Source organism: Clupea harengus, chromosome 2, assembly GCF_900700415.2.
Source record: "Clupea harengus chromosome 2, Ch_v2.0.2, whole genome shotgun sequence".
NCBI lineage: Eukaryota > Metazoa > Chordata > Actinopteri > Clupeiformes > Clupeidae > Clupea > Clupea harengus.
The window spans coordinates 21904182-21929289 of record NC_045153.1 but is presented as its reverse complement, the minus strand read 5'-3'; the positions used below and the strand labels follow the sequence as shown (position 1 = coordinate 21929289).

Genomic DNA, 25108 nt, shown 5'->3' with positions numbered 1-25108 from the left:
GCAGGAAAGCCCTGGCGATCTGGAGAACCCCCTGGTTTCTCACCGCGTCGGGCACTATGGGCGTAGTGTCGTGTCGCGTGGTGGTGACCACAGACGCTTCCACCAAAGGCTGGGGAGCTGTCTGCGAAGGGAGAGGCGTGAACGGTCTCTGGTCTGTGACAGAGGCCACGTCTCACATAAATGTGTTAGAGCTGCGAACAGTAGTCCTAGCTCTACAACACTTTCTGCCCAGGCTGAGTGGTCAGCATGTACTAGTGAGGACGGACAACACTGCGACCTTGGCGTATATAAATCGCCAGGGCGGAGTGCGCTCCCCGTCATTACACCATTGGGCGACTCGCCTGCTCCTGTGGGCAGCGAGGCACGTCCTGTCCCTCAGGGCAGTTCATATACCAGGTCACCTCAACTACGGTGCGGACCTGTTATCGAGGGGCGATCCTCGAGCAGCAGACTGGTGCCTTCACCCACAAGTGATAGGTCAGATCTGGGTGCGTTTTTTCAAGGCGCAGGTGGACCTGTTCGCGAACAGGCAGAACACCTGCTGCCCGCTCTGGTTCTCGCTAGGGGGCGACGATCCCCCACTAGGCATAGACGCGCTGGGCCACCAGTGGCCAGCTCTACCCCTATATGCTTTTCCCCCGATCCCGCTCCTCCAGCAGGTGCTGTGCAGGATTGCGGACGAGGGCAGGGAATTGATATTGATAGCCCCCCACTGGCCCAACCAGCCGTGGGCGGCAGATCTGGTCAATATGTCAGTGCAGCAGCCTTGGGAGCTGCCTCTACGGAGAGACCTCCTAACGCAGGCGCACAGGACAGTGTGGCACCCCCATCCGGAGTGGTGGCGTCGCAGAGCCTGGCACCTGAAAGGTGCAGGCTCATAGCGTCAGGCTTGTCGGACGCGGTGGTGGCTACAATACAGAGTGCCCGAGCTGTATCAACACGGGCTCTGTATACGCTGAAGTGGCGCAGTTTTGAGCGGTGGTGTGCTGCGCGTCAGCACGACCCCGTTAACTGCGCGCTGGGCGTTATTCTAGAATTCCTACAGCAGTTGTTTGATGAGGGGAAGGCAGCTTCTACTCTCAAAGTGTACATGGCTGCCATTTCAGCCTGCCACGCAGGCATTAATGGCAGTTCTCCTGGCAGTCATCCGCTAGCCTCCGTTCGAGCCCCTGGAGACAGTGGACATAAAGTTTGTCTCTTTAAAGACCGCGCTGCTGCTGGCGTTAACGTCAGCAAAACGCGTTGGTGACATGCAAGCCCTGTCAGTCAGTCCATCGTGCCTTCAGTTCTCGATCGCTGGTGACAGAGTGGTTATGCGAACTAATGCTGCTTACACACCTAAAGTGGTGGTAACCCCATTCCGCAATCAGGTGATTGAATTAGCAGTTTTCTCGCCTCCTCCTTTTGCGTCAGCAGAGGAGGAACGTTTGAATAAACTCTGTCCAGTGCGCGCTCTCCGCTGTTACGCAGAGCGCACTAGAGCTTTCAGACAGTCAGATCAGCTATTCGTGTGCTTCGGTGCACGCGCAAAAGGCAGACCTCTTTCAAAACCGAGCCTCTCCCGTTGGATAGTAGAGGCTATCGTGTTGTCTTATAAGAGCTTGTCTTTAGATCCCCCGGAGAAGTTGCATGCGCACTCTACGCGGGGGGTCTCGTCTTCCTGGGCCTTACTAAAGGGCGTCTCAGTGGAAGATGTTTGCAAAGCTGCAAGCTGGAGTTCTCGCCACACTTTCATGAGATTCTATATGTTAGATGTGGCTGAACCTAGTTTTCTTCATAGCGTTCTGCGGGCAAGCGATCTCTGAATCCCTTGGCCTGAGAACGATATATATGATAAGTGTGTTCATTAGTGTCTACATGTTATGTTGCACATGAAACATCCCAGGGTTTTCTTACGGGCGCAGGATCACGGATCCCTGTCGCCTATGATAAAGGTGGCCCTGTTAAATTCATGGTGTTCTGCAGGCGAGCGATCTCTGAATCCCCTGACCTGAGAACGATGTATATGATAAGTGTGTTCATCGGTGTCTACATGTTTGTTGCACATGAAACACTCCAGGGTGGTTTCCTACAGGCGCAGGATCGCGATCCTTGCCGCCTATGACAAAGGTTGCCCTGTTAATATGTTCACTGCCAGCGGCCGTATGAACCTCTATGAGGGCAAAGGCTTCAGTAGAGCTGGTGTGTGTAATTGGCTGCCACTGTATTATCACGCGGGAATGTATAGGGTCCCATTATGTTATATCGCAGTGAACTGCGATAAGGAACGTCTCGGTTACTTACGTAACCTTGGTTCCTTAAGCAGGAACCAGATATAACAAAGTTGGCGTGTACAGTGTTACCTTGGATTGATTGTCTTGCTCAGTTTCTTTCCAAGGCAGATCTGAGGGCGCGTAATGATATTATAGTGCTCCTGGAAGGCGGGGCCAGGAGCGCGCGCTGACAGATCTCGTGGCCTTTCAGGCGTGAATAGATAAATGCTTCGATTTGTACCCCATGACTTACGTCATGTACCATTATGTTATATCTGGTTCCTGCTTAAGGAACCGAGGTTACGTAAGTAACTGAGACGTTTATTTATATAACTTCGTTCACAGAGGCAATTCAATGTGCTTTACATAAATAAAATAAAAGAGTCATCCTAAGGACACAAACAAAGTGCTTAGGAGTGAAAAAAACAATAAAACAATAAAAAATATTTTAAAAATCAAAAGAAAGTACAAAGAACATAATGTAAAATAAAAACATAGTGGAGGTAGCCCCAGACTGTGTGTATATTTCTTTCGGAACACTGGACAGAGAACCATAGGGCAAAAGCCCAAATAGAACTCTTGATAACTCCGCACTAGAGTCTGATAGAGCCAGAATAGAGCTTAGCCCAATAATACAGTTTTAAAATAGGCCCGCCAATACAACTTAGCCATAAGCCTGAGACGTCACTTCCCCGTTTGGAATGACTAGAGGTCTACTGCCAGAATTAAAGTGCCGTAAGAATAGAGTGCATGTTTTAGAGCTCAGCCATAGGCACATGGAAAGATAAATGTTTTTAATTTGGATTTAAAAATGGCTACATTTGGGGGCAGATCTTCCAGCAGTTTGTTCCAGTTGCATGCAGCATAACAGCTAATGCTGCCTCACCATGTTTAGTTTAAACTCTGGGCTCTACTAGCTGACCTGAGTCCAAGAGCCCTACTCCGTTTATATCCTTTAAACATACCAGATATGTATTCTGGGCCTACACCATTCAGTGATTTATAGACTAGTAGCAGCACTTTAAAATCTATTCTGTAACTAACTGTAAGCCAGTGTAAAGATGGACTGGAGTTATGTGCTCTGTGCTCTTGGTCCTGGATAGAACTCTAGCAGCAGCATTCTGAATGAGTTGCAGCTGTTTAATGGTCTTCTTGGGAAGTCCAGTTAAGAGACTCTTACAGCAGTCCATCCTACTGGAGATATAAGCATGGATGACCCTCTTTTCTTAAAAAAGACAAGAACTTTTTGGGATACCAAAATTCTGTCTATATGTCTTCTGATTCTAGCTATATTTTTAAGAAGGTAGAGGGCTGTTTTGGTGATTGCTTTGATACGGCTGGTGAAGGCGATATCTGAGTCTATTCGAATGCCAAGATTTCTGAAAGAGCCAGAATTCAGGTATTTACTAATACTAATTCTCTGCTCTTTCTTGCCAAACAAAATAATCTCCGTTTTGTCATTATTTAATTGAAGAAAAATTTGGCTCATCCAATTATTTATTTGCTCTAAACATTGACACACTGAATCTATTGGGCTGTGTCTGATGAGAGATCCAGATATATTTGTGTATTATCCACATAACTATTGTAGTCAATGTTCTGTAGAACTTGGCCCAAAGGCATTATATAGAGATTGAACAGAAGAGGTCAGAGAACGGATCCCTGATACTGCACTACTGTCATAGCCACCCTATCAGATTCATAACTCCCAGTGGTGACAAAGTAACTCTGGCCTTCTAAATAAGACCTGGACCAATTAAGGACTGTTTCCAACCTGTCCAGAAGTATTCTATGATCTACGGTGTCAAATGGAGCACTGAGATCTAGTAGAACCAGAACTGGTATTTTACCTGAATCAGAATTATATAATTTCACACTTTTATAAGGGACGATTCAGTACTGTGGTAAGGTCAGAAGCCAGATCGAAATTTTTCAAAATGACCATTAGAGCTAAAAAAACGTCTCGGTTACTTACGTAACCTCGGTTCCTTAAGCAGGAACCAGACATAACAGTATGGTACATGACAATAGTCATGAGCCCAAATCGAAGCATTTATCCATTCACGCCTGAAAGGCCGCGAGATCTGTCAGCGCGAACTCCTGAGCCCGCCCCCAGAACGCAAGGCGCCTGGTAGCCTTAGCTAGCGGGAGGCTAGCACAGATGGTACAGACAGGGTCCTCGCCCGAGAGCGCGACCTCTGCGTGGTCCCTGCCGAGGCAGGTCACGCACCGACAGTGGCGGTCACCCTTGGGACGGGTGTGCCCGCAGTCGGGGTAGTGTCTGGCCATCTTTTTTCAATCTGAAAGTAGAGAAGAGTATTAAAACACAAGCACACTATCTGCAACGAACACGTTGTTAGCAAGCTAGCAGGCTAGTCAGAAACTTAGCCAGCTAGGCAGCCAGGATAGCAGCCACTACTTTCAAAATTAAGTTGAGCCAACAAATTTTGTAGCGCCCTGAGCTAGTGAGGGTTAAGGAACCCAGATAACTCACCAACCCGTAGAGAGAAAAAAGCACACAAAACTCTTTGACTGTGGTTTAGCGTTGAGGATATACTCGGAGCTGTGCACTTCGGTCTTGCGAAGTTTTCAAAGAGGGAGATCTGTGGGCACGTCGTAAGATAAGGACTCCTGAGGGGGCGGGCTCAGGAGTTCGCGCTGACAGATCTCGCGGCCTTTCAGGCGTGAATGGATAAATGCTTCGATTTGGGCTCATGACTATTGTCATGTACCATACTGTTATGTCGCAGTGAACTGCGAAAAGGAATCCAGAGTTCTCTTTTTAAAGAGTGACTTAAAGGCAGGTGTTTTTTTTTTCACTTAAAAAGCAAGCAATTTCATTACATTTCTCTGTGGAAAGGAGTTCTAGGGCTATCTGTTTTGGGGGGTCTTTGAGCTTGTCAACCATGACAAATAGGGTGTGGGTACATGTCTAAAAGGCTTTATTTATAGAGGTCATAGTGGAAGTCCTCAACCATAACAGAGGGAATGTTGAGATCTTTAAAAAACAACCAGATCCAAAGTTTGGCCTTGAGTATGTGTAGACTCTTTCACGTGCTGCGAGAGACCAAAAGTGTCAAGTAGTGCAAAAGGTTCTTTGGCCTTATTGTCCATGTTATTACCTATCTGTAATTCATTAATTTAATAATAACTAAGAATGATTTGTTGGCTAGAGATCTGATATTAAGTAGAGCTAAAGGAGTTGGACAATAAAACTGAAACACTGACCAATATAATGTTTGAGGTGTCACACCTATATATAGGTGGCCTGGTGGCCAAACTTTACTGATTTCCATTCCATCAGTAAGAGCAGAGTGTGAAAGTTGAATTAGCAAAGTAATAGCACAGCTGTACATAAAATATTGCAATCCACACAACATAATGGGAGACTTATCAGAGTTCAAAAGAGGACAAATTGTTGGTGCGTGTCTCACTGGTGCATCTGTGACCAGGACAGCAAGTCTTTGTGGTGTATTGAGAGCCACAGTATCCAGGGTAATGTTGGCATACCACCACAAGGACCTACCACATCCAACAGGAGTAACTGTAGACGCAAGAGGAGGCTGTGTGAAAGGGATGTCCGGGTACTATCCCGGATTATATCCAAAAAACATCAAACCACAGCTGCCCAACTCACTGCAAAATGAAACGCGCACATCGACTCTCCTATTTCCAGCAAAACTGTTTGTCAGGAGCTCCACAGGGTCAATATTCATGGTTGGGCTGCTTTGGCCAAACCTTTGGTCACTCGTGCCAATGGCAAACGTCGGTTTCAAAGGTGCCGGCAGCGCAAATCTTGGGCCGTGGACAATGTGAAACATGTTCTCTGATGAGTCCACCTTCACTGTCTTTCCCACATCCGGGAGAGTGTGGAGAAGCCCCACAGAGGTTTACCATCCGGACTGTTGTGTGCCCAGAGTGAAGCATGGGGGTGGATCAGTGACGGTTTGTGCTGCAATATCATGGCATTCCCTAGGCCCACTACTTGTTCTAGATGGGCGCGTCACTGCCAAGGACTACCAAACAATTCTGGAGAACCATGTGCACCCTATGGTTCAAACATTGTACCCTGAAGGTGGTGCCATGTATCAGGACGATAATGCACCAATACACACAGCAAGACTGGTGACACAGTGCTTTGATGGACATGAAAGTGAAGTTGAACATCCTCCATGGCCTACACAGTCACCAGATCTGAATATTATTGAGTCACTTTGGAGTGTTTTGGAGGAGCGAGTCAGGTAACGTTTTCCTCCACCAGCAGCACATAGTGAGCTGGTCACTGCTCTGCAAGAGGAATGGCTCAAATCCCCTCTGGCCTCTGTGCAGGACTTGTACCTGTCAGTCCCAAGACGAATTGATGCTGTATTGGCAGCAAAAGGAGGCCCTACTACACCATACTAATTAATTACTGTGGTCTAAAACCAGGTAGTTTCATTCTCCAACCCCTGTGGCTTTGTAAAGATAATAGCAGTCTCTGGGGCAGTCTGGGGCAGTCATGATAAAGGTAACAGATTAGACTGGTTTACCTCATAAGATGAATGCCCTCGATTCCTTCTATTTTAACACAGGAATAAAGAACATTACAGGCATAGTGGGTACCAACTGAACACTGAACACATCACAAAGTGCTACCAGTGTTTTGGACCCTGCTGCTGCTATCAGTAGCACTCATTGAATATTCTGTGCTCTGTGCTGCCGGAGGAGATGAAGGACAAGGCTGCCGCTGACGGTGTTGCAGTGGCCTAAGAGAATCTTTTTGAGTGAGGAGGAGTATGGGGACGGGGGGGGAAGGGGTCCCCTGCCATTTTTGGGTAGACCTTGTGGGCTGGCTGAGATGGAGAGTGAGAGTATAGTCCCAGCACATGCCAGGTCCTCCATTTTCTCTTAAAATTCCATATGAGGGGGGGGGGGGGGGGGGGGAGAGAGAGAGAGAGGAGAGAGAGAGAGAAAGAGAAAGAGAGGGCAGGGGATGAGAGGGATGACTGTGGTGACTCTGCTGGTGACTGTAGTGTCCTTGGTAGATAATGCAGGTCATCATAACTCTCGTCCAGTGTCAGAAACTAAGGCATGTTCTCCAGTGGTGGGATTGTGGTTGCTCTGTGCCACCTGTTTTCTGTGTCTCCACTTGGGGTGAGGTGTTTTATGGTCCTTCATCATGGGGACAGGTTGAGGAGACTGTACTGCACTTGTAGTGTTGAATTAGGGCAAGGGGTAGATGGGTGGTGAAGAGCAAAGAGAAGGTTGTCCTTTAGTGCTTTCAATCTGGTCCTGCTTAAGTGGGCACCATCAGGCCTGCATTATTAAATGATCTGCAGAATCCCCCAGAATAGATTCATTGTCAATATAATTCAGACCTTTTAGGCTGCAGGTTCTGCTCAGTCATCTGTTGAGGCTGAGCAGTCGGATATACATATCAGTTCCTCGGGCTGGAAGAGGCCCACTGACGAACCTTTGAGCTGTCAGCTTCTCAAGTGTAAACAGTTCAGTCAAGTCCTTTTTAGGATTTCTGACTTCTTCTCTGAGAATGTCATTTTTGCCCACTTGCAGAATAATTGGATCGATTGTTATTTGTGGCATTAGCTTTCCAAGCCCATAATGAACATTCCAGTGTGGAGGATGTTACTACAGCAACCTTTTGCTTTTGCCCTTTTGGGTTTGCTGTGCCATGTCTGTATCAGATGTCTGTAGCAGTTGGAGCAGCACAGGGAGTCCAGTGTACTAAGTGGGGCCATAGCAGTCTTGAGAGCTGTGCCTGAGTTCTGTGTCATGTTGGCAGTTGGTGGAAAAATCTGCTAATAGTGTCTTAAAAGTGTAAAATGTCTTAAAAGTGTGTTTTAGATCATTCTGCGCGTCTCCAGTAGATCTACCATTAGAAAGAGCTCAATGTCCATAAAAAAGCTCATAAAAAATAAGGGCGCAAAAAAAGAAACTAGAAGCAAGCGGACAGCAGGAAGCAATTAAATTAATTTTTTTTCCAATTCACTTTCTATCTTTTTTTTAAACTTAATTATTTATGACAGTAACATTTGCAGATGCTTTAAAGATCCAAGGACTGACCGAGCTTTGCTGCACCCATGCTAGCATTAGCACCCGCTTTAGCTACGTGAGTGAAGTTGTGCTGCGCAAGAGTAAGTTGGTAATGGCTCCTCCTGGGAGCCAGGCGTCGTCTTGGACCCAGACAGGCTAACGCATTGCCATTCAAGACCCACAGTTAACCCAGCAGGGGCTCCAGCACAACCGGAAAAGGTCAATTAAAATGAAATTGCTAAATTGCATACCATGTCAGTTTATATTGATTTTTCTCTTCTTCCTCTGTCTGAGTATTCGTGTCCAAACACTCGAATCAGGAGTGCAAAGTGTGTTTCGGAGAGGCGACAGGAAACTTCAAAGGCTCGTACATATTTTCGCAAATTTAATTCAGCAGGCTTTCGGACATCAAAGAAGGAGGCTGGATCAAATTGTATTGATTTCTGAAGAATCAACTTCTCACAATCACAGACTGCTAGAGTGCTTTTGGGGCTGCGGTGCGTTTAATCAATCTATAATGTGTATGTACTGAAGGGAGGCATGAACAGTGACAAAAGCTCAGTGGAAACAGCTTACTATTGCAAATACACTATTGATTGATTCCTTCAAGATTTTTGATCCCTCCACACCCCCCCCCCCCCCCTCTATCTCTCTCTCACACACACACACACACACACACACACACACACACACACACACACACACACACACACACACACACACACAAAGGATTTGTATGGTTTGAGGTCTGACACAGAGCTAAATGAGCTAGCATAGCAAATATTTATTCTGCTTGATCCATTTCAATCGTTTCTTTGAAGATGTTGTTGTTAAATCTCATGTGACTTGGACATTGGGCCATAGAGGGCCAAACCCAGAGGGATCCCATATGGCAGAATGATGCTCTTGAGCTGTTAAAGGCCTTCTGTGGTGCATATTAAACCACACTATTGCAATGCAATTTACACACCATTCAAAAGTGATGTATGTGTATGTGTGATTGCTTACATGTTTTTGTATGTGTATCTATGTCTCTCTCTGTGTGTGTGTGTGTGTGTGTGTGTGTGTATCTCTCTTTCTCTCTGTGTGAGTCTCTCTCTCTCTCTCTCTCTCTCTCTCTCTCTCTCTCTCTGTGTGATTCTCTCTCTCTCTGTGTGTGTGTGTGTGTGTGTGTTTCTGTGTTTTCTTACCCCCACAGATCTCCCCATTTATGTCCTCACACTGGCGGTCGTCACACTCGCAGTTCTTTCCATGAACTCGGCTGTCTCCTGGAGGTTGACAGGTACACTGGCCACACAGGCACTGCCCTGAAACACACACACACGCACGCACGCACACATACAGACGCATACATGGCACATCAGGACAAGTACCATAGATCACACAGTTTCTCTGCCACTCCTGACCCGATTTCATTTCTGCTTTACCTAGTTTGATCATAGCATGGAACCCTTTGTGCTCTAGAAATTCTGGTCAACAAAACACAGTCAAAAACCAGACAAATCTGAACATGACCACATCCAAAAATACAGTATGCACATACATATATAACACAGCATACAAACATGGTGCTAACCATGTTTCATACAAAACCACATACTTATTGTGGACACACATAAATTAAAATCACCTCTCAACATCTCTTTTCTAGTTCAGCAACAAACATCCTCATGGCTAGCCGGATGCATTATGACAGAGAGGCAGTTGTGAATGTTTTCCTGAGGTGACCCACTTGCACCCATGACACGTGAATTGTGGGATAAAGGCAAGGCATTACCTGGCCTGTTTGAGTTTGAAGGAAAACAGTAGGAGGCCAGTATGGTCCGGCACTGTTAGGAGTGAGTGAGTGAGTGTGAGTGTGAGTGTGAGTGTGAGTGTGAGTGTGAGTGTGTGTGTGTGTGTGTGTGTGTGTGTGTGTGTGTGTGTGTGTGGGTGTGTGTGTGCTCAGTAGGGTTCCATCTTGTACGTGTTTATGAAGCCGAGCTCTCTCGGAGCACACCCTTCAAAACGGGAATTTGATTCACTTGATTTGTGCGCTATTCAGCCCAATGGCTTTGTTCTCTTTTTTATTCTCCGATGTCTTTTGCCATCAAAGGTGGCTCTCCAGCCATCTTTGTCTCCGATGCACAGGCACGATTTGTCAGAATTGTGGTGCGCTGAACAAAGACGCGTCGTAACTTGCAGTCACAGCCTTTCAGTGAAATACAGTTGTTGGTTTTTCAAAGTCTTATCTGTTGTCTCACAAGCCTTTCTGTTTTCTTTTTGTGTAGTTTTTATTATTTCGTCAGTTGACATTCAGAGCAATTTCCTGTCCTGTGGAAAGCATTGAACACCGGAAAAGAAGACAGAGATAAAAAGTGGCACAATACAATATTTTTTGGGGGGGGGGAAAACCAACCAAGCGCACACTTTGCTCCAAACTTGCCAAATCATGCCGGTTCAAGCTTAAAGTCTTCTTGAGATATCTGCATTCTCTCAACCTCTCCTTCTCTAAAGCTCTGCCATCACACTCATATCATCATATTAGTTTAGCAATTTGATTAGTCATATAGTAATCTACATCAAATCTTACATAGAATAATCACACTGTTGATGGAATGGTATTTAAAATGGAGAATAACAGCCTCCTAATCTTTCTGGTTTTAATGAAATGGAATCCAAGAATGAATAATGTCACCAGGAAATTGATTTGAGATATATGAAATTACATGTCCAGAAAGACAGAGAGGGGAAAAACATGACCTCAAGGACATATCAACTAGATTATTACATCAACCTTTGAAGCTGAAGGTGATCCAAAGAGCATTGTGTCTGACCCCTGATTGGCTGTGACTAACGGGTGTGAGTGAGTATATGTGTGAGACAGACATTTTGCCACCTGTCGGTCACAGACAGCCATCAGTGGCCGTGACGATGAGTGACGCCCTGTCTGGCATCGCCTAAACCTTCTGAGCAGATTAGAGCAGAGGAGCTGTCGTGCTTGGGTCCTGTTGCCACGGAAACTGGTGATGTCATAAACGCTTTTTTTGCCTTATCGATTAACCTCCCCTTCCTACGCCCCCCACCCAAACCCCCCAGCCAACCCCCTTCTTGTCGTCACGGTGCCTGTCGTCAGGGGCTGTCTCAGATGTTTACCTCTGAAGCGGGCTTGCGGCTGCCGTGTCACTCCCAGGGATTTTGGTCTCACCTTGTAGGCACACAAGGTGAGAGGACACCACACCCCGCCCCACTCAGAGATACACACATCTCACAAAAACATAAATCACACACATACACACGCACACACTCATACACAAACATACATTACATACACATGCTAACACATGTATGCAGATGCACACGCACGCAGGCACACACACACACACACACACACACACACACACACACACACACACACACACACACACACACACACATAAAGCCTCTTCTGCCAGAAGTGTGACCACTGGAGAACGTAATGGAAAAACAGGGGAGAGAGTGTCAAGTGCTTTCAGCCAGCCCCAGAAACCCTTCTGACAGACACCACTCTGTGGACTTTCCTTCCATCTCTCCCCCCTTACCCCCTTTCTTTTCGTTTCCCTTTTAACCACCATTCCCCCTCAGCAAAAACAAATTACTCTATTTCTTCTGTCACGCAAGAAAGACAAATGTTCAGAAATCCTCAGCGCGACAACAACCGCCATTATAAAACGCAACGTTACTGCAAAGGCCAGCCGCGCTATATCATTATCCTCACCGCACGTCTTCCTGCATGCGTAACGACATATAATTCTCTCCACAGCTGAGGGCCCTGGGGAGGAAGGAGTGGAGCTGCTGATATCACTAATGCCTTCATTGCATTAACATACGTTTCTACCGCGCCCCACCCCCCCATCATGGTTTCTGTATGTCTGAAGGACACACATTATTGGCGCTGTCTTAGCATGGTGTGTATGTGAATGGGGGAGCGTGCAGCGATGTGTCCCATGCTGTATCGCCACGGTGATGAATGGGTCCCGCGGTGGTCGTGTGCCAAGCTCCAGGCCGAGACTAGGAAATTAATTCCCTTCAGTGTTAGTCGAGACGCGGCCATCCGGCACGAGTGACGGGAAAATCCCCCATGGACGATCCAGGTGAAGCGTCGGCAGGTTAATGCACCATCACTTCCTCTCCAGGGTGAAACATTATAATGCATTTACCTTCACAACCCAAGGAGCAAGGAGAATGGACATCTACACATCTGAGGAAAGGCAGGGATTGGTGCAGTATTTGAAAGAAACCAAAAATGCACAGTGTGTTTGTTGTTGAATATCAAATGTTGAACTGTGAGTTGGAGCATTTTATGATCAGACTGACATCCTGTATTTGTTTCAACAGGCACAAACAGTTTGCAGTTGTCAGAAAGACTAATTACGCAGAAGGATAAAAGCTTAGGGCCATATTTACAAAGGGGCGTAGCCTGCTTTTTACTGGTCAATGTCTAAGCCTTATATGCACCTAGCTAAACAGGGACGATTTTCTGTGTGATTATCAGCACCTGTTGAGCTGGCCATGTCTAACTTGGCTAATCACCTGATGATCAGTGTTCAAAATGAATCACCTGCTGCATGGGTCCTCATTCTACTCGCTGAGCCAGACCTGTACAGTATGGCCTTTCAGATGTGCCATGTTGTGTGAGTACAGTTTGAAAGCTAGACTGCTGTTGAGACGTCGGCAACATGTGCAAAAAGAAACAGACATAAAATTTCACTTTTTTTAGTTCATAGATTGTATTCGTTTTATGATTTAAATTTTTTTGTAAGGTTCAGGCAAATATTCACAATATCGCAAATATTCACAATTCCCATCTAACGACGGTGGTGGTGGGGAGGTTATAGTTTAAAATGTCAGTTAGACCACAAGTCAAAGAGTCCAATGACCAATCATATACTTGAGTATACAGATGTTTCTTATTTGGAGAAGGAAGGTATTCATATTTTGATCATGTGCCTTGACAACAGTGATGATAATGAATATGATTTGTTGAGAAACTTAAGACATTACAAGGTTTTCCTTTGAACATTTCCTTTGTTCTTGACCTTTTCTTGTTCAGACCATCTGACAGAATAAGGTCCCCGTTTTGCAAAACCGGTCATAAACCTTGAAGATAATTGTTACAGTGTTTTGAGTCAAATTTATTTCATTTTTTGTGGTAATTTCCACAACAGTTATTACCAGTTACCATCCTTGGCACTGGGCAGAATCCAAGAGAGGGACATATGTCATAGGGTTGACGTATGGTGGAAATGGCATATTCACATAAAGGGGAAGATTCAGCTACCTAAAAGTTTGTCTGTAAAGCTTGGTGGAATAATTTCTGTTTTGTGTATGCATTTCTATTACCTTCCAAGGTGACATGTCTCCATAGACTCTGAATGGTTACAACTTTTCGGTGGATGCAGTTACGTTGTGGAAAACTAGTACAACATATTCTATGATTCTACTCAACAAAAGCCATAGCCAACAATAGCCAATAGTAGTTAAGTGAGGTTGTCCAACTAGGGTCACAGGCAGAGGAACGGTTAAGGGGAAATTGATGATGAGAAAGAAGAAGAAGGAGATGAGAATGAATGAACAGGAGCAGGATGAAAAATACATTCATCACAACAGTTATTCACTCCTCACAAACCATCTTTTATTCCTGTCACCATTTTCTCTTCCCCTATTGGGGCTCGGCTGTGGGCTTTTTAAAGGGAAATAACAACCTACTTTTTTCCATTATGCAGTGATTCCCACTTTTAGTCCCTGGCATAAAAGAAAGAAATAGCTGCTAGATAAATGCCGGCTTTTCACTCTTGGCCTTTTCTAAAACCTAACATTTGGAAGCCTTCAATCAGTACAGGAAATGAAAGGTCAGCCAGGAGAGAGTGACTCAGCGCTGTTGAAGCTTCCAGAACAATCCTAAGATCAGTCAGCCTTCGATCGCTAATAGTGAAACAGAAACAACAATAGCAAACTAGTATCCTTTGCAACAATGGGCACTATATTATTTTATTGTAGGATTTTTAATGTGATAATTATTTCTTATGGAACTCAAGGGAAAGTGAATTATGAATATAAATGTAATGTACATTGGTGTCTAGTGTCCTATATTGAGATGCATAATGGCATGGGTGGGATATCTTTACACGCGTTGTTCCATACAGGGACATTAAGGCTGGTGTGGTGTTTATGTATGTACATATACAGACATAATTACATAAAGAAATATTGATAACGCTTTACTTAAAACCAGTATCCATTAACACATTTATAAATGTTTATAAAGTATTCGTAATGCATTATAGTGACTGACATAAGTCTATACAACTATTTATAAATAGACATGACGGCACTCATAAAGCATTTTGATGTTGTTGTATAAGCCCTACACAACTATTATTATGAAAGCTTGTATGGACTCACATATGGCTCCATAAAGAGCACCGGTGCCATTATCAAGAGGTAAAAAAAAATTACGCATTCTGATTCTTCAAGCTGTAAGGGTTTATACTATAACATCGTAATGCTTTATGAGTGCAGTCATTGCTGTGTACAAATAATTATATAGACTTATGTCAATCATTATGAGGCATTATGAATACTTTATAACGCTTTATGAATGTCTTTATAATGCTTTGTGAATACTAGGTTTAGGTAAAGTGAAAAGAAAAGGTTTAAAACACAAGGGAAGGTATTTCAAAGCCTAATGATTGTCAAGAGGGACTGACAAACCTGAAGGCGTATGACCTTTCCATAAGCCCTTCACAACCTGTCTTAAAACTACGGGGAAACAGTTTTTTCTTTTTTAACTATCACACACACACACACACACACACACACACACACACACACACACACACATTTCCAGATGTCACATTTTATCAGTTTTCTTTAGGGATCTCCTGTCAAGCTATTATACTTAACATTTCCCCATGGACATTGGAACCCTAACACAAAGCATCTATAGCAGATAATCAATGACAGGTGTGTCATGCTAAATGCCTATGAAGCTACTTACTTTTAACAAGCCGCATATTCTTTCTTTGCAGTGTGCAAGGCACCCCTTACATACTACGCTGGGGCACAATATAAATAGTCCCTTTGAAGACTGCATTCAAAACAGATTTACCATAATGGAGGTACGGAAGTGTGATTGCAATCAGCACTAATTCAGAAGATTTGCCTTTTAAGGGATTGCTTGTCATCCAAGGCAGCATCAGCAACAGTATCACTCTGGATAGTAGTTAACATCTGTGATGCATTTTTGAAGAAATTCTTCTTCTTCCTCTTTTCTCTCTGTCTCTCTTTCTCTCTCTCTCTCTGTCTCTCTCTCTCTTTATCTGTCTCTCTCTCACTCTCTCTCTCTCGCTCCTCAACAACTGCTTGGGAGTTGATTTATCCCACATAATGATGGCATTCAGCGATATTTAATCAAGATGCATTCTTTGCTCGAAGGAGGAATCTATACAGCGCTTCAGGGGAGGCTGATGAAGAATGTCACGTACGTGAGGTGAAGACCGTCACCCGTAAGTGCATGTTTCCCTTTCTACTCTCCTCAATGAGGCATTCTCTATTTTATTGCACATAACTTACTTATTTTCTCTTTCTCACCATTTTTTTATACAGGAAGAATGCTGTGTGTGTATTGTGTTGGCTGTGAGGATTCATAACTTTGGCAAGCAACAGAGGTGCAGAATTCCCACCTGACGAGTGCCACATTAAAAATGTAAGACGTGTCATCCTTCGCTCGCTTCAGAGAGTGGCAAAGGAACGCAGAGGCTCAGCAGAATGGCGGGCCGTGGGGGTGGAAGGGGGGGTAAAAAAAAAAAGCAGGTGTTTCCTTGAGGAAATACCAGGCTTGAAAGAATGTGAAAGGGAGCTACCTTGCTGGGGAAAGCCCCACTGCTGGTCTGTGTCCAATTTCAGTCGATTCTCTCACTCTCTCGCTCCCTTTCAAATTCAAATAGCTTTATTGGCATGACCATCCATGTATGGTATTGCCAAAGCAAGGTGTATTACATATAACTGGGGAGGGATTCAGATTCTACATACATAAGATCAAACAGTAAATTGTGAAACTACTCACTGTCTCAGAGGCAGTGTTGGTCTGGCATTGATGGGTTAGTGAATTAGTTAACTTCAGAACCGACCGGCAGAGGGTACTCCCTCTCTCTCCCCCCTCTCTCTCCCCCCCCTCTCTCTCTCTCTCTCTTTCTCTCTTTCTCTTGCTCTGGTATTGTACTCACTATTTCTCTCTCCCTTTCAACAGATTTCAGCATATGTCACCAACTATGGCCCTTATTCCCCATGTCCATTCTAAACAATATAGTGACTTACTGTCCTTAACATAGCAAACAAGAACTCCAGTGTCCTTAACATAGCACACAAGAACTCCAGTGTCCTTAACATAGTACACAATAACTCCAATGTCCTCCCCTAGCCTGTCCTTAACATAGCACACAAGAACTCCAGTGTCCTCCCCTAGCACATGGGTGATGGCTGTCTTCACGTCTCTGAAGAAAAAGACCCCCCCCCCCCCCCCACAAACAGGAGCAGTTTCCCTGGTAATTGAAGAATAGAGATGTGGGATTGAGAAAACTTGGGCAATTACCCAGCGTCTCGGTAATAGATGCCGGCCAATGGACGTAAAGGTGCACTTGAGTGTGAAATTCTATGTAAACAGCCTTATAAACCATCATTTAAGAGCCTCTCCACTGCCCTCACTCTGTGGGGCAGATATACTGACGTGTTTGTGCCTGTTTTAGGCAAAATCTCTGCCTAAAAAATGGTAAGGTATGGACAAACAGACCGCACATAGACACAGTTGCGCTTTTTTGACTTTTGCATGTGCATTCGTGGGAGGGTTATGGGAGAAGAAGCACAAGGAGTGACTAATTATGTATTCCGTTGTATGTATTGAAAACTGCAGTGGACAGCGCACGTCTGTTTTGCAATGAAAATGTTTCACCTTGAAAAGCAGGTGTAATTCAGATGTGTGAATAGGACAAACTTCCAGAAACAATGGAATCAGTATTCTGAGCACCAGTTATGCTCATTTGTACCATGATAAAAGCAACCTCTCCTTTAGTTTGCCTTTTTATGACTTGCCATGGCTTTTTCACTTCATCCACTTCCCTACATTTAGATGCATGCTACACGATTGAGTTTGTTTGTCGAAGCCGTGCAAAGAGTCAGAGTTTGTTTTCCAATGGATTATCAATATTATTGACCTGTATTATCTCTCTGTTTGATGACACCTCATTAGCATGTATATCTATTTCCTGATCGCTAACGTTTTTATTTGTTTTAATGTCGGTTGGCACTTCCCTGATTCCATTCAATTGTGTCCGTGATTGAGTTACTTTTAGTTGCGGACATTGCAAATAACGGTTAGAGGGCGGTGACATATGTTGATTGCGCGATCAGCTGCAGGTTTAGTACATTCAATGTAAAGACACAGTGTGTGGGTTCTACGGACAGGACCAATCGCTGTTCACGGTGTGCTCTCGAACATATGTAAGTATGCCCCTGAGTCTCAGAGGCATGGGCACAGATGAGAAGAGACAGGGAGGGTGGGCTGTAGTGATGTTGGACTGAAAATTATAGGACCACCAAGGACACACACACACACACACACACACACACACACACACACACACACACACACACACACACACACACACACACACACCAAAAACCTGTTAATGGGATTGTGTGCCACCTAATGGGGAGGACACCACGTACAGTCCTTTATAAGTGATTATGCGAATGTGTGCGGACTATTAATGTGCAATTCATATATGGAGCTACCTTATCATGACTGCATTTGATGATTTGCAGTTGAATAGCAAGTAATGCTCGAATGTTAGTAGATTAAGGGAATGTGAACCAGGTCTATCATCCAACTCACTCATACTCAAATTGAGAAAAAAAAAAACAACAAAAAAAAAAACATTTTAAATCCAATATTGCTGTCCTTTATAAGGGAGCTGAACATCCGCTGTTAATCATTTCAACACACATTAAGTTGAACAGTTGGGTCATCAATTCAGTTGGTCATCAATTCATAAGTACACGTTTGGGTGGACATGTAGGGAGACATCAGATATTCTGGGAAACTAAATGTGAGGGAGAACATCATGCCTACACTTACAGAGAATTCAGAGACAGCCTGTGTACCAGATTAACTGTTCCCTAGTAGTGCGGGGGCCATTTGAAATTGCAATTTTACTGCGGCAAAGTCGAGATAATTTAAAGGTACTGCTGGAGGAGTCTCCCGGCTACATCTTAATCCTTTTACTCCATTCCATAGACAAAAGGACCTGTCTCTTCCAACCATATCTCATGGGATGGTTTAAAGAGGCTGGTGATCACCTTACACAATCCTACCTGTGTATGAGCCCGTGGGATCAACAGTATCTAAAACATGAGAGTGAGGGTAAGCGATCTTATATGCCAGATGACAAACTGGCTGCTTTGATGCATTTCACAGGGGCCTCTTTTTGCATCATTAAGAACTGTAACCTCCAACCGACTCTCTGGGTCAGGGAGATTTGCCAGGGCAGAGGGGCGGGCAGGGTGCCATTTGGCAGTTTGGGAGGTGGGGTTCCATTTAGGACAGGTGGGCATGCAGGCCTCTGAGAACCCGTCTGTAACCTTAAAACCTCCACCTGTGGCTTGGGGATGTTTCATTTGTGCTGCCTACATTAGGTGCTCTGTACTGTAATCCTCCTTGTCTTTATCTGGGCAGAGAACAATTTCATTATCCCTACTGGAGTGTATTAGTCAGTTATTTAACAGCCACATCCAGAGAGTCGTTGTCAACTTGGCCTCAAGCTGATAGGCACCCCCCTTATGTTCTGTTTAAGGTTTCTTCCTGATTAACAGGGAGTTTTTCCTTGCCCCTGTTGCCATTGTGCTTACTCTAAAGGGGGTTCAGGCCCTGGGCTGTGTAAAGCGCCTTGAGACAATTTTTGTGTTTTGGTGCTATATAAATAAAATTGAATTGAATTTAATTGAATTGAATAGAATTGAATTGAATTTAACTTAAGGGATAGCAAAGGGCTATTGGTAGCACAATGGTATGCTCCCCATGGGAGCATTATCAAATCCAACTCAACGTGTAATATATATTGCCTACCATGGTTTTTAGTTATGCATGAACCCGTCAAGCTAATTAGAGTGAAGCAATTAAGACACGTGCTGCACATTAGAAAAAGAAACAATTATGGGGACCTTGCACTGCTGGTGCTGAACAGTAAAGTTACCAACAGATGAGAGCAGTTTATTTTATTACTGAATTTAAATTCTGTGATACAAGTAATGACCTTTGCATGACCTTGTGGGATGAGAGGGCTGAAGTGAGTTAGAGGGGTGGGGGTGCAGGAGGTTGGTGGCTTCTAATTCAAGGGTCATTATAAGGAGTGGGAGAATCGCAGTGACTGATTTGTCATTTCCCAAATAAGCAGAAGTAAGCTTGTGTCTACTGGAGCAAAATTACTGCTGCACAATGGTATAATTGTAGAGGAAGCCTGTTAACACTGCACTCAATTATAGCGAAAAGGCCAGACACCACTGAACCCAAAAAGAACCCATTAGCTCTGCTCATTTACCATGTTACATCTATGGCCTCACTGGTGAGAGAGCTTATTTCCACCCGGCCGCAGCAGATAACAATTGTTCTCCATGATAAATAAATCTACTGCTCATTGAATAACGGTTATTGTAAAGTGTGTGTATGTGTGTTGTGGGTGTGTTGTGTGCGGGTGTGTGTGTGGTGTGTGCGCGTGTGTGTGTGTGTGTGTGTGTGTGTGTGTGTGTGTGGTGTGTTGTGTGCGTGCAGAACTACACTAAACCAACACGGGTTTGGCCGACTACACCTCATTAGTAACATGACAGCAGACATTCCTGTGGAACTCGGCTCTGCCAGTGAGCACATCTTTCAAGACCAAGGGTAAATGGGGAGTGTGTGTGTGTGTGTGTGTGTGTGTGTGTGTGTGTGTGTGTGTGTGTGTTTCAGGAAACACAACACATGTCTAGCCACACACACCTTTAATTCCTCTGTGCAGAGAAGAGAGAAAAAGGCCTTCTCATCCAATGTGGAGGTTAGCCATGTAGCAATGCGGTGAGCTGCTAGGATGGGAAGACACCCTGAGCCACTGATACTGAATGCAACTCATTCTTTACCATGGCAACCATACTCATTACCATTAGCTGCTGTGATGTTGATTATGACCAACTATCAGTTGAATTACTCCCCGTGTCGAGCTCCCCCTTCATCAGCCACTGGATTACCACTAATACCAGCTAACATATGCTTTGTGTGCACTCATTTTACACAACCTTACAGCTCAGGTTAGCATGGAAGTGTTTTCTGTGGAGGACTTCATTGAAGGTAGTAGAGGTACAATGGAGGTGCACACACACACACACACACACACACACACACACACACACACACACACACACACACAAACACAGAGTGTCTTTTACCTCTCCCAAAGCAGGGTAGTTTGGAGGTTCCTTTGCACTTGCGCTGACTGGCGTCCACAGAGAGCGAGCAGGAGAGGGGATGCTCACACTTCTTCCCCGTCCAGCCCTCTCGGCAGTCACACCGCCCACAGTTACACTGGCCATGACCTTCAGCCAAAGAGAGCAGAGCAGAGGAGAGGAGAGGAGAGGAGAGGATGGGAGAGGAGGGGAGAAGAGAGAAGGGACAGGGGGAAGAAGCAAACAGCCAGATTAAGGCTACTGAGGCCACAGACTGATCTGGATTTAGCAAAGCTTTTCTAACACCACAAAGGACCTAGCACCTGGAGGCATTTGATTCCATTTTGACAGGCATGGGTATTGTGTGTGTGTGTGTGTGTGTGTGTGCGCACGTGTGTGTGTATTTGTGTGTGTCTGTTTGACCGCTACGTTCTTTTTTTGTATGTATCAACCTTTCCTTAGAGGGCATGTTTGTTGGAAAGAAATATTCACCACATATGGAACAAAATATCCTGAAATAAATCAAAATCCTGAGGTCCAGCATCACACTACAGCTGGCACACACACACAGACCCTGCATGGAAATAACTCTCACTCTGAAACCATTATCAGATATTTCTCTCTGTGTGTGAACTTACTGGTGAGCCCAAAGCCAATTCTCACTTCTCCATGTTTTTGTATTTCATTACGCATACCACATCTCTGGAACAACAGACTGCAATACGTTTTTTAAATTGTTTCCTGGCTGGAGAGTAACTGTAATCCGTGTGGCCTAATATGAGTTGGTTCTCTGCTGTATTGAAAACAGATGTAGAATGTTTTGCACATGGGCATGGAGCACTTTGTTTTAGAGAAGGACAAAAAAAATTAAAATACAGAGGAGACATATGGAAACATTATGATTCCCCTCCGCCTTCAGTCTTTAAAACACTCTTAACATATCTCCCTCCAGACGTGAGACTGAGAGGGGGGAGATAATTTCAACCTGCTTGTGTTCACAAAAAAACAGCTCACCAGAACAAGAAAGCTAACGTGTGCTAACGCGTGAATGCTTGCTGTTACCTGAGCAGAAGTCGTCGGAGTATCTGTCGTAGACCGCATGGCAGCTCCTCTCGTCACACTCGCACGTGTCGCCGTGGATATCCCCCCAGTCGCCTGACGGGTCGACGTCATAGCAGGTGCACTCGCCGCACACACAGGTACCTGCCAGCCGATCGCACGCATGAAAGACAGGAAAGATGGGAGTATGTGGTGACTTGTTATTGAACCAGACTCAGACTAGTGAGTTCAAAACACAGTAAGACTAACAACAAGCGATGGCAGTAAGCTGTCAGTATAATGTTTTGTAAAGCACTATTTTTGTGCTGGTCTTGTCTTCATACACTCTGAAATACATTTCTAAAATAAGATCAGTGTGTCATCATTAAACTCATTCCACTGTTTCCTCACGGAGAATGACGAGACCTGCATTGTTAAAAAAAAGCTCCTCTTTCACTTGGAGTAAACATGCAAAGCGAGAAGCCCCTTTTCACTCTGGAGGTTGTGTCGTTTTGCGTGAGTTGAGTTTGAGAAGCTGGATTAGACGAGAGCAAAGACACAGCCAGCTGAGCAGGGAAATAAACTGAGGGGATGCTGAGATGGAAGGGAAGGTGGAGTCCCCTGTGGGCCAGAAAGCCCTTCTGCCATGCCTCTGGCTCTGAAGTGACGGAAAAGACTGATGAGCAAGAGGCTCCCACAGTCTCGGAGGTAATCTGCAGGCCTCTGATGACCAGGGCCAGGGCCTGTGAGTGAGGGAGAGAGAGAGAGAGAGATAGAGAGAGAGAGAGAGAGAGAGAGAGAGAGCTGGGGAAAGCCACCATCCTTCTGATGTGTTTAAGCACCAGCTGAGCGTGGGCATTGCTGGAAATCACAGTCGTTTTTTTTATTTTTCTATCTCTGTTCCAGCACAGAGAGAGAGAGAGAGAGAGAGAGAGAGAGAGAGGGAGAGAGAGAGAGAGAGAGAGAGAGGGAGAGAGAGAGAGCCCACAGGGAGACTAGCCAGTTGGCAGTCGGCTGGCCACTCAGTGAAAGGAGCAGGATGCCACCAACGTGCCTGATGCCTAAGATGCAGCCTGAGCCGGACACCAGAGACAGTCTCAGAGCCCAAGAAACAAGAGGACACCATGTCAGATTAAACATGCTACATCCATGTGACTAAACTGTGTTAGACAAATGTATGTTTTTAAAACATGTTTTGAGGGTGTGTGTGTGTGTGTCGGGGGTGGGGGGGGGGGGTATGTGGCTTTTCTGTAACCACTTTTCCCACCTCAAACCCAGAATTCTTTTTTTCCCAGGTTGAGAGCTGACAGCCTTGTGTGTCATATCTTTAACAGTGTGCTTTTCGAGGCAAGAAGGCCAAATATTGAAAGAGAATTTAAGCCTGACTGACAGAGATGGTGGTATTTAGCCCAATGGCCAGAACGTGGTGGGGAACTGTCACTCAAAAACAGAACATGCCATTGAATAATCGGGGAGGAGAAAATAATACAGGAGAGGTGAGGCAAAGTGCTTTAAAGTGGTGTCAATTACGGGTATGTATGGCGGGATGGGATTTGGGAAAAAAAAAACTGGGCAGTCTAAAGCCTCTCTCCTGTTGAGCCTCTCAAGACCCACATACCTATTATGGGCATCCCAAACCATCGTCTATGATGGACGTTTGTTGTTCTCTGTCTGCCTCTATGTCACTCAACTGGTGGAGCAACTGGTAGAGGTGCTAACAACAGGAAGATCATGGGTTTGGTACCCATACTGATGAAAATGTTTATCTGTTGCTTTGGCTAATAGCATCTGCTAAAATTACATTTAAAAAAATGTATGTTTCGAAAAAGGTGCTATGGAACAATATTGTGACCTCTGATGCACAAAATATTGGCTGGCACATGAATGGGATGTCATTTCATGGACCGTTTTTTGGCCATACTTCACTGTAAGTGCCTTCAATTAGGTAAAATAGTGTTGTGTTTATTTATATTTAAATAAATGAATACATGCTGTTACAGGGCTTTGGGTAAAGTTAGAACAGAATGACTTAAAGTATGTAGATAAGTATACTGTAATACAATTGCTGAAAATAAAGTGGAAGCAGACTCCCTTGGCATTCCTGACTCCCTCAAACACAGCACAATCATGCTAATCGCTCGGGAGCTCTAGGTCCGGATGCAGGAGATGAGACTGTCAGAACACATTTGAATTTGATTGTGTGTGTGTGTGTGTGTGTGCATGTTACGTGTGCATGTGTGTGTGTGTGGGGGGGGGTTGTGTATGTGTATGTGTATTTGTGTGCGTGTGTCAGGGATTGAAGGGTAAAACCACTCAGAGATCTACTCCAGAGGTTGTAAACACTGAATAAAAACCACGGCGCGTGGAGCTCAAATAAGAGGCAAAGACACTTGAGATGTGGGAGCACAGGGTCTTTGCCACCACCAGCTCTTCCTCACACCATTCAATTCCATAATGACCATGTTCTTCCACAGACTGAATCAGCTCACTGGCTCTAATGCTGCAGAGCTTCAGATAAAGCCTCTGGAACAGACTCTGGGCAGGGCTGAGCTGAGCTAGGGTTTTCTCCATAGCTAGCTTCTCCCTCCCTCCCTCTATCTCCCTGTCTATCTCTCTCTCTCTCTCTCTTGCTCATCCTTTCACTCTCTTTCTCTCTCCCCCTCTCTCTCTCATCCTCTCACTCCCCAACTCAGTTTCAATGATAGTTTGGGAATGGTGCCAGTGGAACTCTCTCTGTCTGTCTGTCTGTCTGTCTGTCTGTCTGTCTGTCTGTCTGTCTGTCTGTCTGTCTGTCTGTCTGTCTGTCTGTCTGTCTGTCTGTCTGTCTGTCTGTCTGTCTGTCTGTCTGTCTGTCTGTCTGTCTGTCTGTCTCTCTCTCTCCTCTGCACTTGTCAGCTAATGCTCTCCAGCCTTGTGAGAGACTGGGCTGAAGTGCTGTGCCTTGTTTAGGCACCAAGTGCATGCGTCCTCAGGAAATCCCCCATCCAAACTCTGCGCTTACTCTGCAGCTCTGGCCTGCTATTAGGCCATTCTCCCGAGTAGATGCTACCTGAAGAGTAAACAGCCCTGGGGCTCTGCAGAATACTAATGCTGTTGTTTAGTGAGGGTGAGGGTGAGGGTGCACAGGCAATACATAAGGATGCGCTTGCATGAAATCATTCACACCATCTTGTGTACATATCCGTGCAGAGGCATATGAGTGCATTAGTATACTGCATGTTTGTAAGGCAAACAGACAATGTTGCTGGAGCAAACATAGGGTTAGGATTTAGTAATAATAACCGAAGTTTGTACACTAA

General features: G+C 44.9%; 1 protein-coding gene across 2 annotated transcripts in view; it reads right to left on the bottom strand.

Annotated features, from left to right (window-relative positions):
• Positions 1-25108, bottom strand: part of itgbl1 (integrin, beta-like 1) — a 69327-nt gene that overhangs the window by 20470 nt on the left and 23749 nt on the right. For both annotated transcript variants that reach the window (XM_031586747.2, XM_031586748.2), the window contains exons 6-8: positions 21834-21974; positions 20775-20921; positions 9473-9589 (exon numbers count right to left, since the gene is read on the bottom strand). In XM_031586747.2, the coding sequence (XP_031442607.1) occupies positions 9473-9589; positions 20775-20921; positions 21834-21974 (405 nt within the window). The remainder of the gene's footprint in view (positions 1-9472; positions 9590-20774; positions 20922-21833; positions 21975-25108) is intronic.